The 17,395-nt window shown below is 37.0% G+C and overlaps 1 protein-coding gene across 1 annotated transcript; it reads right to left on the reverse strand.

Moving 5' to 3' along the window:
* Positions 1–366: 366 nt before the first annotated feature.
* LOC145764954 (putative U3 small nucleolar RNA-associated protein 11) lies at positions 367–15,332 on the reverse strand. The gene is made up of 3 exons (XM_082576669.1): positions 15,312–15,332; positions 4,026–4,350; positions 367–1,244 (listed from the first exon to the last, which is right to left on the reverse strand). Exons 2-3 carry the CDS (start codon positions 4,245–4,247, stop codon positions 918–920), a joined length of 549 nt encoding a protein of 182 aa, XP_082432795.1. The 5' UTR covers positions 4,248–4,350; positions 15,312–15,332; the 3' UTR covers positions 367–917.
* Between the last annotated feature and the right edge of the window lie 2,063 nt (positions 15,333–17,395).

The raw sequence follows: 17,395 nt of genomic DNA on the forward strand, positions 1-17,395 counted from the left end.
AAAGCTTTTCCGTGTGCACAGAGAGAGTGAATTTGTACATGTACAGTAAGCTATACTAGAGGTCTTGAGAGAATCTTCCTAGTTCTCTACAAGCTAATACCGTATGGTACTTGTCTAAAGGTAGTTGCTTTCGGTGTTCATTTTATCAACTACTAAGCCGCTCACAATCGACATAAATAGTTCATTGTATTTGTTGGAAACGACACTACAAACAATCGCTTACAATGCATCTTGCGCGAACGTAAGATCAGCTTGTACTCTTATGACGTCACACGTGATTATTGCACGGTTCAGTGCGCGCGCGCCGCCAACACATATAGAGCAAACAAAAACGGCCCTACAAAGGAAACGCAATCAAATTTCGGGAAAATTTCACCGACAACTCTTTATTATAAACGCCTAGAGCACATACAAACAAAAAAAACATCCCAAAGTACAATTTGGACTTGCATGGCCCTAGACAAAGCCAGAACTCTGTAAACAAGATATTGCAACCCCAAAACAAAACTAGGCCTATGTGTTTAAGTTTGTATTTTGTGGCAACAGTAGCTACTTATATTATAAATAAAGATACCATGCTATAAACCAATCTCAAGTCTTCTGTTAACCATTTTAAAATAAAATTCGTCTGGATTGATTGATTAAATCTTTATCCTCGGACAGAGAAAGCTTCTTGCAGAGATTAATCCCGGCAGTAATGAGTAGCCTACATGTCAAGTTTTATCAATTTAGTCCAATCTGAAACTATTCCAAGCAAAAATACTTCAAAATATGTTGTTTCTACCCAAACTACTTGGTCCTGACTTGATTTCATAAGAGAGCAGCAATTGTATTTCTTAACTCGCAACGAAAAGCATGCCAAACGGTGTCGCGATATAATTAACTGACTCCATAAAATAACTAATTTCGTCGTTAGGCTACTTAAGCTCGTCGTTAAGCTCCTTCAAACGACGACTTCTGCCCTTGAGTTCCTTTCTTAATTCCTTTCTTTGTTGATTATGCAGCTGAACTTTTGGAAGGTTCTCAGCTGAAAAGTTTGAACGTGATGCCTCTTTAACAAAAAATGTGTGATTGTTTTTCATGGCGCAAGGTTCACTTAACTTTAATTTAGCATGTAATTTCTCAACTTTTTTTTTTTCAATCTGCAATTTCCATTTGATGTAATTTATGTCTTGTGTTTTCATCTGCTTTTGTGCTTCAATCACATATTCCGCATGTGGATTGTTTATCCAATGTACTCCGTCCTGCAAAAGTCACATGTTTTGTAATCTCTATTAATACATGACATATTTTTTTGTATAAATTAGTTTTTCAACCATAGTGATTTTCTTAAATTGAATTAAAATAATAATGCATTTTACTAATTACCATCTGTTACTCCACTCTACACACATGGTACTTATACATACATGCAGTAAACGTATATTATATCGAGGGCTAAATAACATAACGAGCTAAGTCCATTTGGGAACGTTCAAATATTACGTAACGCTTTTTTTCCGAATTTTTGACCCCCCCTCCTCCATGTAACGCCAACGTAACGCTTTTTTCAATCCCCCCCTCCCCCATGTAACGCTTTTTCAGTACGAATTCAGCACAAAAAACTACCATTCCGTACTCGAAAGCGTTACGTAACGTTTTGCTTGAACCCCCTCCCCCCCAATGTGACGCTAACGTAACGCTTTGCATAAACCCCCCCCCCCTCCCCCTCGAAGGCGTTACGTAATATTTGAACGTTCCCTTTTTGCATTTTTTGTGGTTAGATACTGGAAAGTGTTTCTCAAGCCCCGTATTTTTACTGACAGAAAGAGCTAAGTTCTAGCCTGAACAGGTTCCTCAGAACTGATCCTTAGAATTTACAGTCCATTAAAAATTTTAAAATGCTATTTTCTCAAAACTACTTTTATGTGACTTAGCTCGTTCTGTTATTTAACCCTCGATATATTCCGCAAATGAAATGCAGTAAGATGTTGATATTGAAACTTTAGGCAGTTTTTTCTAGAAAGATTGAAAGCAGTTGCAAATTAAGTGCTCAATTGAGCATTGAGCATGTTATACTTATCACAATTGATTATTAGTTTGGAAGTGGCTATTTTTCCGGGTCTGCTACTATTCGGCGAGTCCGATTCGGCGAGTCCGATTCGACTAGTCCGATTCGGCGAGTTCCCTATTCGGCGAGTGCCCTATTCGGCGAGTTTTTGAAATTTGTTAAAGGAAATTATCGGATGCCGTAGCCCAGTTATCCCGACCAGCAAAAATTGCCGTTTTTACATCGTTTTAACGTCGCTAAATGTTGAAATCGTGTAGAAAAGAGAACTTTGCTGACTAGGATACGTTGAAGCTGAGAAACATTCACAGAAGCCTTTCGAATTGTTCCAAGAACCCATTTAGCATAACATTTCATTTGTACATTGATTCAACGTCTGAATACATTATCTTAAAAATGCAACGTATCGTAGGGCTTCTGTGAATGTTTTTCAGTTTCAACGTATCCTAGTCAGCAAAGTTCTCTTTTCTACACGATTTCAACGTTTAGCGACGTTAAAACGATAGGCCACACATTTGGTTAGCCTTTTTATTCTGTTACTACAATGTAAAAATGAACTGTTAGGCTAACTGGGTTCTTGGAACAAATTTTTGCTGGTCGGGATAACTAGGCTACGGTACCCGATAATTTCCTTTCAATCTAAGCTGTAGGTCACACATTTGTTGATCCAAACTAATCATTTTAACTATTCAAAAGTACTAACTTATAGACATAAACATGATTTTTTTTGTAACATTGTCTTTGTTTTATTTTCCCTTCATATCTTAAATTTTTCTGAAGGTGTTGCGGCCGTGCCAAATTTCTTTCAACTCAATAACTTACTTCGGTCACAAGCACGTTTTAACTTCGCGTTTTGTCGCTTCTACCTTTTTCTCGACCTTTGCTATGTTGACGTGTATTGTTTTTGATATGATGGTCAAAAATAAAAATAACTGAACTGACATGACGAATTTTAATTTAATAGTTCAAACATTTTATTTTTATTCCTTTCTGCACGATTTAAACGTTTAGCGATGTTAAAACGATGTAAAAACGGCAATTGTAATTAGGCTACGGTACCCGATAATTTCATTTTAAAAATTTCAAAAACTCGCCGAATAGGGCACTCGCCGAAAAAGGCTCTCGCCGAATAGGGAACTCGCCGAATCGGACTAGTCGAATCGGACTCGCCGAATCGGACTCGCCGAAACGGGCCATTCCGTATTTTTCCACACCTAATGCCATGGTTACAATCAGGTGTTGCCAGAGTTAGGATTAAAGTTAGGAAGGGTTAGAGAAAAACATGTTCTTTCTTCCTTAGACGTTATATTAATATAAACTTATTGTAATGGACTAAAACAAAATTGCGTTTTTCTTTGTACTAGTTTTGTTAAAATTTACTTGATGGATGTTCTTGACTTTTGTACCAGTACATTGTTGAAAGTTATGGAAGATCAGGTTAAGAATTAGTCTTACAGCTTTTGGTTTGAAAACATTTTTAACCATCTAGATATTGAAAACAATTTTTATGTATGTTAATATGGAAGTTTGCTTTATTTGTTTGTTTTCTAAATTTTTCCTGTGTGCTAACTGAAGATGCTATTACTATAGCGAAATCAATTTTTAATAAATTACGCTAAGAGGTCAGATTGTTGTGCAAATGCCAGCATACTGCAAATACAAGTCAACCATGCTGAACCAAAAAGGTGCCAATAAAGTGTTAACGTTAGTAATGAAACTAATAAAGTCAAAAAGCACTCCTACCTAAATTTAAGTAAATAAAAGCTGTTTTTCTGAAATTAGAACATGACTGTTCTCTTCACACAACATGTATAATGTACATGAAAAATTACACAACACAATATTAGTAACAAGTTTAAGACAAAAGCAGAACTTTGTAAACGAGATATTGAAACCAACAAAACTATGTGCTTAAGTGAGTATTTTGTGGCAGCAGTAGCTACTTATATTAAATAAAGATACCATGCTATAGACCAACCTCAAGTTTACTGTTAACCATTTTAAAGTAAAATTCGTCTGGATTGCGAGCTTGAGCCTTTTTGCGAAGAGACTTCAAAATCCTTTGATGGTTTTGATAATTCTTTGCACGTAGCTTGTAATCTTTTTTCTTTTCAAGTATACCAAGGTTTTGCCTTTCGGCCACTTGACCTCTTTCACGATGTGGTTTCTGTTGTGCTTTCTGTGCTTTTTTGAAAGACATTGTTTTGCTTAAACTTTCAACACTTATCAGGCAGCTTTGTCTTGAATTTTTAACCAACAATAGCTTTCTAAGTTGAACCAGTATTTACAAAAGGATAGACAACCTAAACAGAGACATACCAAAGTAAACTTTGAACAATTTCATCACTAATTGTAGTGAAAGAATTACTTTTAAAAATATTGGTACCAATAGTTTGCCTATACAATACGGTAGATAATAGTTGCATGACAAATCTGTCCAACTTACTTTAAGTCAAATGTATTACCGGAAAAAACAATGCATACAAAGGAGATTATCATTAAAGCATAGGCAGTGAACCTTGCAGTGAATAGAAGTAATTTCTGCCATATCAGCATTTGGCTGAGCAATCGCTAGTAAAGCAAACGTTTGTTTTTTGTTATTCTGTAACCATATTGGTGTAGCTTGCATGCAACATTGAGGTTTCCAAACAAGAAAGTGCTTTAACAGGCAAGTATGGGAAAGCATTCTTCTGAAAATTTAATGTAGTTTATAGGTATTATAAGTAAGAGTTATTGCCACACAATAATTCTTTACCAGTAATTCAATAATACAGTATAGTCAAGTGGGGTAAAAAAAAACACTTACCATCTCACATCTAAAATGAGTAGATATTCACTCAAATCTTTTAGTGTCTGTTTAAGTGGTCTCTGGTGATTACTTTGAGGGGTAGAGGAAAAAGATTGGATTTGACAAAGAAGAGATATAGTCAAGTGGGGCAAAAAAATGCAAAATTGACAAACTTTTGATTTTCTCGCTGAAAAATGGGCCAAAAAGTCCAATTTTACCCTCTATTGATGTATCCAAAAAATTGGAGCACTATGTTTATTCTTTTTATTTTTATCGAATATTTTGTGTTGTTTTTTTTCCCCAGTGTTTGGGGCAATAAAAACCATGCACGGGGTAAAAAAAACAATCAATTTTCACAGCAAATTTTGTTTGTTAAAAGCAACACAAAGCAGAAGAAATAGGTAGGCTATATATACAGATGATGAAATTGTAACATCTTGTTTAAACAAAGAAGTTTATGCATTATAAAGTTCATATTTACTTAGGAACACAAGTTTTTCTTTTACTTCCTCTTCTTCGGCAAAACCAAAATATGATTTTGCACATCTGGCAGCAGTTAACAAGGAGTTGAAAGAGAGTTGAGTTGAGCAGCAGTTGAAAGGTCCCAAAATCAATTTTCAACGTTGAGGATATCTGTGCTCCTTTGTTGGCCAGTCCCAATGCATCTTCTGAATTTGATTTCTTGTGCAAAAAACTGAAATTCGGCTTGCTCAATTTTTCCATCAACCTCGTCTCTGAAGACCTTCAGAAGTTTTTCTCAATAATATGTTCTTGGCTTCCCCCAAAACACTGCAAAGTACTTTTCAACATGCTTTTTGTTTATTTTCAATATGTTCTCTTTTCTTTCCTCTGTTCATTTACACTTTCTTCAGTTACATCTTTTCTCTCCTCCTCTAAATCTTCCATTCCAACAACTATGTCTTCTCTTGTTTCGTCATTCATTTCTTCAGATTCACTGTCAGACTCTTCTACCAACCTTTGTATCTACTCTCCTCATGTCTTCATCCATTTGTCTGTAAATTTCTCGCTCTGTCCTTTTTTCTACTTCTTCCTCCTCCTCCAGGTCCAGTAAATTTATTTCTTATCTTCGTCTGCGTTCCTTTTCCTAGCTTTTCTCTTTTTTTGCGCTTGTTCTATGCTTCAAAGTTCTCAACTTGCTTTTTATATTCTTCATTTGTTAAAATGCTGCCATTCATTTTCACTCTTTTTTTCTTGTCATTTGTATGTGGTCCCCTTGATTTAACACACTTTCTATCGAAATTGATTCATCTTTTGGCACGTCATGCGAGTACTTTAGGATCAATATCTATATCTAATCAGAAATTATCCTGAAACCACGCTACAGTGCTCAATGAGACGACCTCAAAGCTAATCATATTGATGATGATGATTGAAGGATGAAGGGCAAGTCAAGTTACAGTGTTTTATTTGCCTCAACAAAATTTCCTATTTGCCTATATACAAAACATAATGCTACCAGGACTGGTTAAACTAACACTGAACTGAGACTTCTGAAACTGGTAAATGCTTACAAGAAGGTCAAGCTTTTGAATGGCTACTTGGCAGGAGTTCAACAAGTGGAATGGTATATAAATCAATTAACTACAAAGAACAACACAAAATGATTGGAGCGTGAAACTTCACTCTTAACTTCACTTGCCCTGTCATGAATCATCAGCACATTAAGATTAATGTATTTACTAGAGATCAGGAAACTGAAACAATGCAAGTAAGACATTAAAATGTTAGTTTAATTCCTTATATAGCAACCAAAATCGTTCTAAAATGAAAGTTATTAAAGATGGGGTAAAAAAAACAAGCACAGGGAAAATAAAAACAACTGTTTTTTTTTACCCCAACACATTGTATAGTTTTGGGGTAAAAAAAGACATAGAATAGAATGAAAGGTTAACAGCAATTAAAATTGAAGTACAATCACACTAAAATACCATGGAAATACACATAAAAAAATTGTGATTGTCAACAATCGTTTTCGATCCACAAAAAGTTTAGAAAAGAGCAAAAAAAGTTTTTTTGGACACTTTTTAGGTCAATTTAGTGATTTGCATAGTACTTTAAGATTACTTACCTCTAGACCTGTATTGTATGTTAAAAAACAATGCAAATAAATGATGTTTCTAATCATGGAAAGCTTTTTAAAAAAAATCTTTCTTAGGGGGAGTTGGAGGGGTTGTCCTTTTTTACCCCAAGTACCCCCATGTTTTTTTTGCCCCAACTGACTATATGTTAAATAGAGTAAATATGGCTAGCGAAGGGTAAAAAAAAAGGTTCAGAGGAGTTTATTAAACGTTTTTGCTAAATTTTAGTGATACATAGTATGAATGTTTTAATGTTATATTGTGAGTACTATGTTGTGAGGCTACTACATGCAACAAAGACTGGGGTCACAGTACTCACAGTACATGCTTGCATAACTCAATAAAATAATGCACTAGGGCTGTTGTTGCTTGAATGTTGCATCATCCATTAATTTCAAGATCAAGTTGGATGTTGCATCATCCACTGATTTCTATACCAAGTTGATTTGAGGGCAAGGAGAATTTATGCCATCATGTTTAAATATTTTTTATATATATTATATATAGTAATGGATGAGCAATTGCCTGGCCATTTAGGCAAATGCTCTGAAACAGCCATGCGTTAGAATCCAGAATCTGTAATTGGTAAATAGCCTCCTAAATTGCATTTCACATCATATATACAGACTACAGTCAGTAGAGTAATACTTTCACCAGTTTAACTATAAAGCCTTCTTGCATAAATGAGTTTTAGTGTAGTATATATACACAAAGTGGCATTACTGGATTTTTGTGTACTGTATTATACAATATCCACTGCGTTTTCAGTTTATTCTTGGAAATTTACTTCACAATCACATCCTTAAGTTCTAGTTTAAACTTTGTTTTATGCGCCTTGTATTATAGTGTTTTTGTTCATTTTTTTAATTTTCTAATAAAAACTAGACAAATATGATGTTCTGGGTTTTTTTATGGGTTTTTTAAAAAAAAAACCACCCGGGTTTTTTTGGGTCGGGTAAAATACCGTCAACCCTGCAATGTATGCATGTGTTATGCACAATCAATTGATGTTTGTTGGAATTGGGGGTCCGAGGTTAAGGTTAGCGTTGCGGGTTAGTCGATCAATAGCGCAGATTAAGAGTACAGAGTGATCCATTGATCAATAGTGAACAACACATAGGCTACAATCATACATACACAAACTGTTGTTTTATTTCCTGTCTGGTGTTTTTTAGAACTTGTATGTTTATTCACAAACTGCTGGTTGATTGTTTAGGATTCACAATCTGCGAAATTTAATCGCTCACTCGCATGTTCAAATTAGAGCTGCAGATAAAATTCAGGATGGCATGCATAAGTATACTAGACAATATTTTTTGTCTTGCTGCTGTTTTTATTACAGAAATGAGATTTTGCGATTTCACAATGTGTATTTAATAAAAATTGCATACAAAAATTGTGGGCAAAATCGTTTACATCATCATCATCATATGACCCATCCGGTCGGTTTCGACTATTGGTTCAGCATCTCACAGTCCTTGATGTGAGTTACACAAAGCTTCTTTTCTCTGGTGGAGAATCATTTACACTACATATGAAATCAATATTATAATAATAAAGAAGAAGCTGCTATACCAACAGGTGTTTTTTTACCCCATGAAAAAATTTTTTTCCCCAAAGCTGGGGTAAAAAAAAATTCAGGTATTTTGTGCATAATTTTCAAACCAGTTAATAGATTTAAAAAATTTCATTGGGGGATGATAGACATACATGGTCTGTATATTGTGACCAACTTTAGTGGTCATACTTGATAAGCTAAAAAATCTAGGACAACCTTTCTGAAAAAATTTTTTTGGAAATTAAATTAAAAAAAAAAAACAGTTGGCTGTGCAAATTGTTCATCGTTCTACCAAGCATTTTTGGTTCATCAGAAACTTATTTTTAGAATTTGAATTTTCTCAATAATTAAAATACTCATATTTTACGGACCATAAGGCGCAATTTAAATCCTTTTTTTCCTCATAAATTGATCGTGCGGCTTATAAGCCGGTGCGTCTAATGTATGGATCAATTAGTGCTTTATTGCCTACACTTAAAAACCAGTAGCCTACCGATACTATTATTATATAAATAAACCACCGTCTTACACAATAAATTACTGTTAAAGCAACTAGCAATTCTGTGATATTCACTAGGCCCATTTTTTTTCTTTTGCTCATTGTAATATTGTGACTTGCTTACATTTCTTACGCATTTTTGTTTAATGAGCTTTATATGGTAACCCATACTCCTTAAAATACGTTGCATTCTATAGCCCTGTGCGCCTTATGTCTGAACAAAAAACTAATCAAAGCAATTTATTGACAGTGCGCCTTATAATCGGATGCGCTTTATGGTCCGTAAAATACGGTAACCAACTGGAGGGTAGCTCATAGCCTTCCTACCAAAATTGTTTGGAAGGTAGCTTATAGCCTTCCTACCAGTTCTGTAGCCAAATGGGGTGGGGGAGTTTGGGGGGGTTTTGTAAGAATTAAATTGCTGAGAATCGATACAAATTGGTGAAGTTTAAGTTATTTCAAGATAAAGATAGTACTTGTTTTGGATTGGTAGCCAATTGATTCGTGTAGATGTATGATCTTGCTTTCCAACGATGGCAAAATTGTTAAAATCCGAACAGAAACGAGGAAGCTACAGCAAGTTTAGTGGAAGCACTGTTTACCGATCACAGCAAACAGGGGGTGGCGTATACTGAATAAGGATCGATTCGCCTTTACAATGCATTGAAAAAAAGCTTCGCTGGGCGGTTAAGCTTGAACAACGATTGCTCGTTTGGTTGATGAGATATAAACCTGAAACTTTTCAGGTGAATAAAGCAAGACATACTCTTTGCAGTTGCGTTAGATTGGTACTTTCATTGTAAAAATTAAAATGCGAGTTGCAGACGTTTCATATTTTTATTTTTAATGTTTAATTGGGTAAATTTTTAGTTGAATTGATGCAATTTGGTGAATGTTATGTTATTCTAGGTAGTTATATTCAACACTCGACGTCGGTTTAATGTGTTTATTGTAAAAACACAGTAAAATTATCAAAAAGTCCATATCCATTCCGCTTTATCACCTTCATTCGGCCGCTTTTCAGCATCTTTTTTTCACCCCTTATGTAGTAGTTGCGTCCGTTTTGTGACGTCATGTTGACCAGGGTGGCGGATTCTATACTTGCACCCAATTTTTTTATGTCTTTTCAAATATGAGTAATAATTAATAAAGTTAGAGTTTTTTTAAGGCAGTGGCTATTTGACCGGCTCCGGTCTTTGAATCTGAAACACTATTTGACCGGTCATGACGTCACTACATAAGCACTTTTTTCTTTTTCTCTTTCAAAGCAAAAGACGATAAGCGCCTATATAAGTTTTAAATTCAACACATTTTCTTCAACTGAGTCTGTGGCGCGTACGAAACGTCTCGGGCTGCCATTCTAGAGGGAGTGAGTTCGATACTACCCGGAAGCGTTCTTTCTTCTTTTTTTTTTTTTTAACCACAAAAGGATACAAACTGATATGAATGAATCAACAAGTGAATAAAAAAGTTTTAAAACAAATCAAAAAAGTTTTTTCTAGTTTTTATTTTTAACAAATTCCTTTCATTTCTTAGCACAAATTCTCTGAAAAAATCACACCTTCTAATAGGCTGTAAGATTACGTTTCGCTGAAGTCCGAAGTTAAAAATTAAATCCAGTCTCATTGTCGCACAACAATCACTCAAGTTTCAAATCATCATCTCAACCGACCCTTCAAGACAACTTTCCACTTTCACTTTACTACGCTACGCTGAACAGATCGGGAGATCGAAACACTGGCCTTTGTCCGTAGTTGCTTTTCATAATGTCTTTTTAGACATTCTTTTTGGGTCAATAATGTCTTTTTAGACATTACTTTTAAAGAAGTAAAAAGGAGTCAAAAGCATAGGCGCCTAACCCGTGGGGGCCAGGCCCCCACGCATATTTATGCGTGGGAGCAACTTTTTATGCTGCATTGATACATAAAACAATAGATGAACTAGCGACCGGCAGCAGGAAAACATTTTTAAATGCAAACCGCAACAGCTTCGCGCTAAATAATCACTAGAACGAGTAGCGATGCTACAATCCCACACCAGACAAAAAAATCTGTCATTTTTACATTGATTTAACGTCTGCAGACGTTGAATTAATGTAAAATGACTGATTTTGCTGCCTGAGACATAGCAAAAATCTACCATTTTGCGTCGATTCAATGTCATCAGATGTTGAATGCACCCAAAAACAACATAATTTGCTACGATGACGCAGCGTGCGTTTAGCTTTATGCGCTTGCAAACCGACTCGATGTCGCTTTCGAAAGTCGAAACCTCTGCAGAGAATTGTCGCGGCAGTGAATCGATTGCTGTGAAAATGAACTTGAAGTCTCGGCCCGAGGTAACCACTAACCAACGCAACAAGGGCTGGTACAAACCGCACTGCGCACATGCGGAATAATCAACGCAACAACGGACTCGCGCAAACTGCATAGTGCACACACGACCGTTGCCACAGAAACCCGATCAAAGGCGGGGGAATATGCGCATCTTTTGTTTCATCTGCAACACGAAAACGGGCGTATTACCGCGAATTGAAACTTGAAAGCTGGTCTGCGATAAGTTGCGATATTGTAGTAAAAAGGGAGCAATGTCAAGTCGAAAACTTAATCAAACGTCTCTCCGTAACTATTTTTCAAGGGCTGTTTACGGATGTGAGCAACTTTTAAATTTATTCAAGGTGACGTGCTGTTGAATGCTTGCCAGATGTTTCGTCCCCGAGATCTTTCGTCCCGATGTTTCGGCCCTAGCTTGCTAGTTGTTTTGTCCCTGAGATCTTTCGCCCGGACGTTTCGACCCTTAAGCGTTGGATTGTTCACCCACTAATAGGTAACGTAAGCTGGGTTAAGACCGTCGTGAGACAGGTTAGTTTTACCCTACTGATGAACGCTCGTTTCCAGATCGAGGGTCGCCGCTACAGCAAAGTACTCTGCTCAGTACGAGAGGAATCGCAAATTCGGACATTTGGTAACTTACATGCGCTTGGCCGATCGGTCAGCGGCACAAAGCTACTGTCCGCGGGCTTACGACTGAACGCCTCTAAGTCGGAATCCTTCCGACAAGCGACGATTTGTTTGTGCCCGGTCCGGAGCGGGCGAAGATAGGGCAATCGTCTTTATTTCGGCAAAGCCGCGGAGAGGCCGTTCGGGTCAGTCGCGGCCAAGGTGTCGAGACCGGGTGACCTAGATGAAGATCGTGTCGTGATCGCTATAACAGTATTTTGACTGTGATTCGTTGAGTCTGCCTTCTGGTCTGCGATTCGTCTTGTCATGAAATGACAAAGGCACCGCCACCGTCGCGTGGTCGGGGCGTTTGTGCGGTCGCTCGGGTTAGCTACAGTCTAAAATACAGCTACAACTAAGTTAGGCTTACATGCCGACTTCGAATAAAACTTCGTTTTGGTTGCGGTGTTTTGCCACTCTCAATCTCACACACTTGTCAGATGTTTTGTCCCTGAGATCTTTCGGCGGTGTTTTTCCACTCTCAATCTCGCACTTTCCCCCAAAGTAGCCGATGTCTGTAGGGCCGAAACATCGGGACGGAAGATCTCAGGGACGAAACATCCGGCACCCTGTTGAATTGATGTAAACATGAATGATTTTGCTTTCAACAGGTATAACTTCAAGCGTATGATCAAGTTAGTATTTTCATTCCATTTACAGACAATACCTTTTAGTAAACCTTTTCGTCTCTTGTTTCATGCTAATAAATCCAGTTCGTTGCTAAACTTTATGTTGTGCTTAGCTTAAAGAATCGCAGTCCATCAACCGCTAGCCAACGCATACGCATCGCATGTGTTTTGGTCGAGTTTTGTTTATAATAATTAACGGTAGGTCGAACGTAGCGATAACTCCAAGTGTGGCAATAAAAGCAATTCTAGTGTGACGACATAATTACGTCATCCATCTGCATGACATTTCGCTGAATTTACATTGCTGCTGGTGAAACACGCTTTCGCCCCCACGGCCAAAAAAATAGTTAGGCGCCTATGGTCAAAAGGCATGTAAATTTCACTGTGTGGAGCTACATGGACTTGAGAGGTTAACAGTTATTTTTTTATTCACAAATTAAAAAAACTTTATTACTCACATTTGGAAGGATTTAAAAAAATGGGCTGTAGGCTACTCAAATTAAAAATTGACCACAAAAATGCACTTCGGGTCAAAATTTAGTTAAAAAGAAAAAAAAAAGAAAGAACGCTTCCGGATAGTATCGAACTCATTCACTCTAGAATGGCAGCCGAGACGTTTCGTACGCGCCACGGACTCAGTTGAAGAAAATGTGTTGAATTTAAAACTTATATGATAGGCAGTGGCTATTTGACCGGCGCCGGTCTTTGAATCAGAAACACTATTTGACCGGTCATGACGTCACTATATAGGCATTTTTTTCTTTTTCTCTTTCAAAGCAAAAGACGAGAAGAGTGCCTATATAAGTTCTAAATTCAACACGTAAGTTTAACTGATTCTGTGGCGCGTAGGATACGTATCGGGCTGGTGCTCCAGAGGGAATGAGTTCGATACTACGCGGAAGCGTTTTTTTTTAATAATTTTTAACTAAATTTTGACCCGAAGTGACTCAATCGTTAGGCTTCTGCATTTTTGTGGTCAATTTTTAATTTGAGTAGCCTACAAAACGCAAAAATATAATGACGAACGGAAAATTATGACGAACGCAAAATTACCCAGAGAAATTCTCAAATTCCAGAAAATTAAAAACTCTAACTTTATTACTTAATTTTATTTTTTAATTTTCTTGAATTTAAGAATATCTCTGGATAATTTTCCGTTCGTCCTAAGAGGATGTGACCGTGTTTGCCGAACTACGCAAAAATGTAATGCGTCGTTCGGCAAACATGGTCGCATCCTCTTATGACGAACTTATTACTCATTGAATTGACATTGAGTTATTACTCATAGTTGAAAAGACATAAAAAATTGGGCTGTAGGCTACTCAAATTAAAAATTGACCAAAAAAATGCAGAAGCCTAAAGATTGAGTAACTTCGGGTCAAAATTTAGTTAAAAATTAATAAAAAACACTTCCGCGTAGTATCGAACTCATTCCCTCTGGAGCACCAGCCCGATACGTATCCTACGCGCCACAGAATCAGTTGAGCTTACGTGTTGAATTTAGAACTTATATAGGCAATCTTCTCGTCCTTTGCTTTGAAAAAGAAAAAAATGCCTATATGGTGACGTCATGACCGGTCAAATAGTGTTTCAGATTCAAAGACCGGCGCCGGTCAAATAGCCACTGCCTATATGATATAGGCGCTTATCGTCTTTTGCTTTGAAAGAGAAAAAGAAAAAAGTGCTTATGTAGTGACGTCATGACCGGTCAAATAGTGTTTCAGATTCAAAGACCGGAGCCGGTCAAATAGCCACTGCCTTTTTTTAATTTGCTGGAATTTGAGAATTTCTCTGGGTAATTTTCCGTTAGTCATAAGAGGATGTGACCATGTTGTATACGATGTTTCTCGGGCTGGTATCCCCAAGGGTATGAGTTAGATAGCCTACCGTACTACCCAGAAGCATTTTACATCAAACTAAATTGCCTGCTAAAAAACACTGCCTAAAAGTAAACTTGACATTGACGAAACCACTTTTTTTTTAAACAAGAATTGTATATGACTTTTTACAGCCATCAAACTAACTTGTTGAGAGCAAAAATGTACGTAATGCGTCGTTCGGCAAACACGGTCACATCCTCTTATGATGAACGGAAAATTACCCAGAGAAATTCTCAAATTCCAGCAAATTAAAAAAACTCTAAATTTATTACTCATATTTAAAAAGACATAAAAAATTGAGCTGTAAGCTACTCAAATTAAAAATTGACCATAAAAATGCAGCAGCCGAACGATTGAGTCACTTCGGGTCAAAGTTTAGTAAAAAAAAGAACGCTTCCGGGTAGTATCGAATCTGGAGCATCAGCCCGAGAAAGACCGTACCCGCCACGGATTCAGTTGAATAACATTGCCGAATTAAGAACTTATATACGCACTTCTCGTCTTTTGCTTTGAAAGAGAAAAAGGAAAAAGTGCCTGTATAGTGACATCATGACCGGTCAAATAGTGTTTCAGATTAAAAGACCAGAGCCGGTCAAATAGCCACTGCCAAAAAAAATGTCTCACAATTTTCGACCAAACGGTAATGCTTATAAGTGTTCAACACAAAAAAAAATTTCATTTCACTAAAGTTGACAAAATGTTTGCACCCGCGAACTATTTCGTGTTGTCGGCTCCGCATGACCAAGAACGGCTCCAAGGTTAAACACAAATTATCACAAACTGACTAACAGCTTATTCATGTACACACTTACTTGCAATCCATGAACAAATAGTCAACCATCATCAAAACGAAATTTTAGAAAATGTGACCGCCCAGCAACCGCTCTAGTCAGAACGCAAAAGAAGGATCTCGCTAAATGAAAATACGAGTTTAAAACTCATGCGGTTGGTTCGCTGAGGCGTGACAAATAGTACAAAAACATTAAATTTAAAAGGAATTGCAAAAATCGTTTCTTATAAAGCCATGATTTGATTTTGTCCCAGCCATAAGAAAGAGAAACCTTTTATTTTGTCTGTTGTGAAAAATAGTATTCAGAAAGATCAGAATGTTTGTCAAAACATTTCGTAAACTGCAACTTCAGCTGCGAAAGCAATGCAAGTCCAGATACCTCAAAAAATCCCATGACAAATGTTTAATCAGTTGAAAAGTTACAGTTCAATAAACTCTTTTGACATGCTCCAACTGCTTTTTGACAATCTTCCTAGAACCTGGATAGTTCACTCAGCTGACTTGATGCTCTAATTAGTGTAAGATGTTTTAAAGAAGTAAGCTAACACTTTTTCTAGATTGCGTTGCAGACCAAAAGTAAATGTTAAGACATTGTTTCGCTTTGTCTAGCTACACTAGCCCCAAAGTCTCCCCTGGACCAGCCCTTTCAACGATACTGCTGATAAAGCTTTGATAGAGAGTTTATTTTGTTTTGCAACAGACATAAGGCCTAACGTTAATAATTGGTTTGACCGTAACCGGCCCTGCGTCAAAAGCCTCTACAATTCTACAAGTATGCGAAACTACCAGGAATAACCTATTGTGGCGATCCCCGCTGCACAACAACAACAAAAAATATTTTTTTCTGGCAACACTGCTTAAAACAAGATGACCGATTGAATCTTTATCCTTGGACTGGGAAAGCTTCTTGCAGAGGGGTCATTCCATGTCAAATCAACAGGTTTTTGGAAAAGTGCAAGCTCGACCCTCTTAGATTTTCTTGTTTTTTCTTCTGCTTCACTTCAAATTCAAGGATGATTCTGCTTCCATTTCTTTTGTTGTACGTCCGCAAAAAAAACAGACAAAACAGATACACCCCATCAGCCAGAAAGCACGTATGGGCCCCATATGGGCTGATGTACGGGCCCCATGTGAGCTTCCTATATGGGGCCCGTACACGAAGTGGGCAGAAAGTTAGTGGATGACTTAACTGAAAATGAACTATATCATGGTGCATATAATTTTGCTCCTGCCTCGTCTGTTTTGAGAAATATAAAAAGTGAAGGTAAGCTTTGCAATAGATATTCCAAAAATTGGATGTATAACATCAATCGCTTGAAGAATGAGTTTGAAAAAAAAAATCTTTATTGGACAAATAACTACATGTCCCCCTGGCGTTATATTGTATTCCAATGCACAAGTGAAACTTTATCGAGATTTATGCCCTGTAGATATAATATATTTTGATGCGACAGGAAGCATAGTTAAAAGGCAGGAAGGTGAAAAAGATTTTCAAATTTATTCGCTTTTAGTCAGAAGCCCCTACGTAGAAGGTCCAGCGCTCCCAGTGACAACAAGCATTGCAACTAATCACGATTCTGAAAGCATACGGAGTTTTTTAGGTAAATTTCTGATGGACACTGTGAAAATTTGTGGAAAGGTAAAAAAACCAGCTTTAATGATAATTGACGGATCGATGGCTGTGTGCAGAGATGGGCGTGATCTTGAAGATCACTTTTTTTTTGGTGATCTTGATCTTGATCTAAGATCACTTTTTTTTGTGTGATCTTGATCTTGAAGAACAATAAGATCAAGATCACTTTAAAATTGAAGTGTACTTACTAGATAGAGACATTTTTTGGAACTCGTACTGTACAAGTAGTTAGTGTCAACTACAGGGGCGGATCCAGGTATTAACGTTAGGGGGGGCGATGTCATTGATATTCAGGCAAGTGATCAGCCCGGCACAAACAACGACGGGGGTCTCCCCTAGAAAATTTAGGTTGAATTTGATGAGTTCCGAGAACATTTCGAATACAAATTATGAGAAATTGAAATTCTATAACTTAAAAAACCTTCAACAATGCTGTTGTTTAACAAAGGGAGGGATGAAGAGCTGATATGTCC

This window comes from Aplidium turbinatum, chromosome 2 (assembly GCF_918807975.1).
Source record: "Aplidium turbinatum chromosome 2, kaAplTurb1.1, whole genome shotgun sequence".
Taxonomy (NCBI): Eukaryota; Metazoa; Chordata; class Ascidiacea; order Aplousobranchia; family Polyclinidae; genus Aplidium; species Aplidium turbinatum.

What these genes read in the sequence shown, in the direction of transcription:
- LOC145764954 (XM_082576669.1), bottom strand. Translation starts at nt 4,247, where the DNA reads ATGTCTTTCAAAAAAGCACAGAAAGCACAACAGAAACCACATCGTGAA. An exon ending in TGGTTAACAGTAAACTTGAG is followed by an intron (nt 1,245 to 4,025) that starts GTTGGTCTATAG and finishes TGACTTTTGCAG; the next exon opens with GACGGAGTACATTGGATAAA.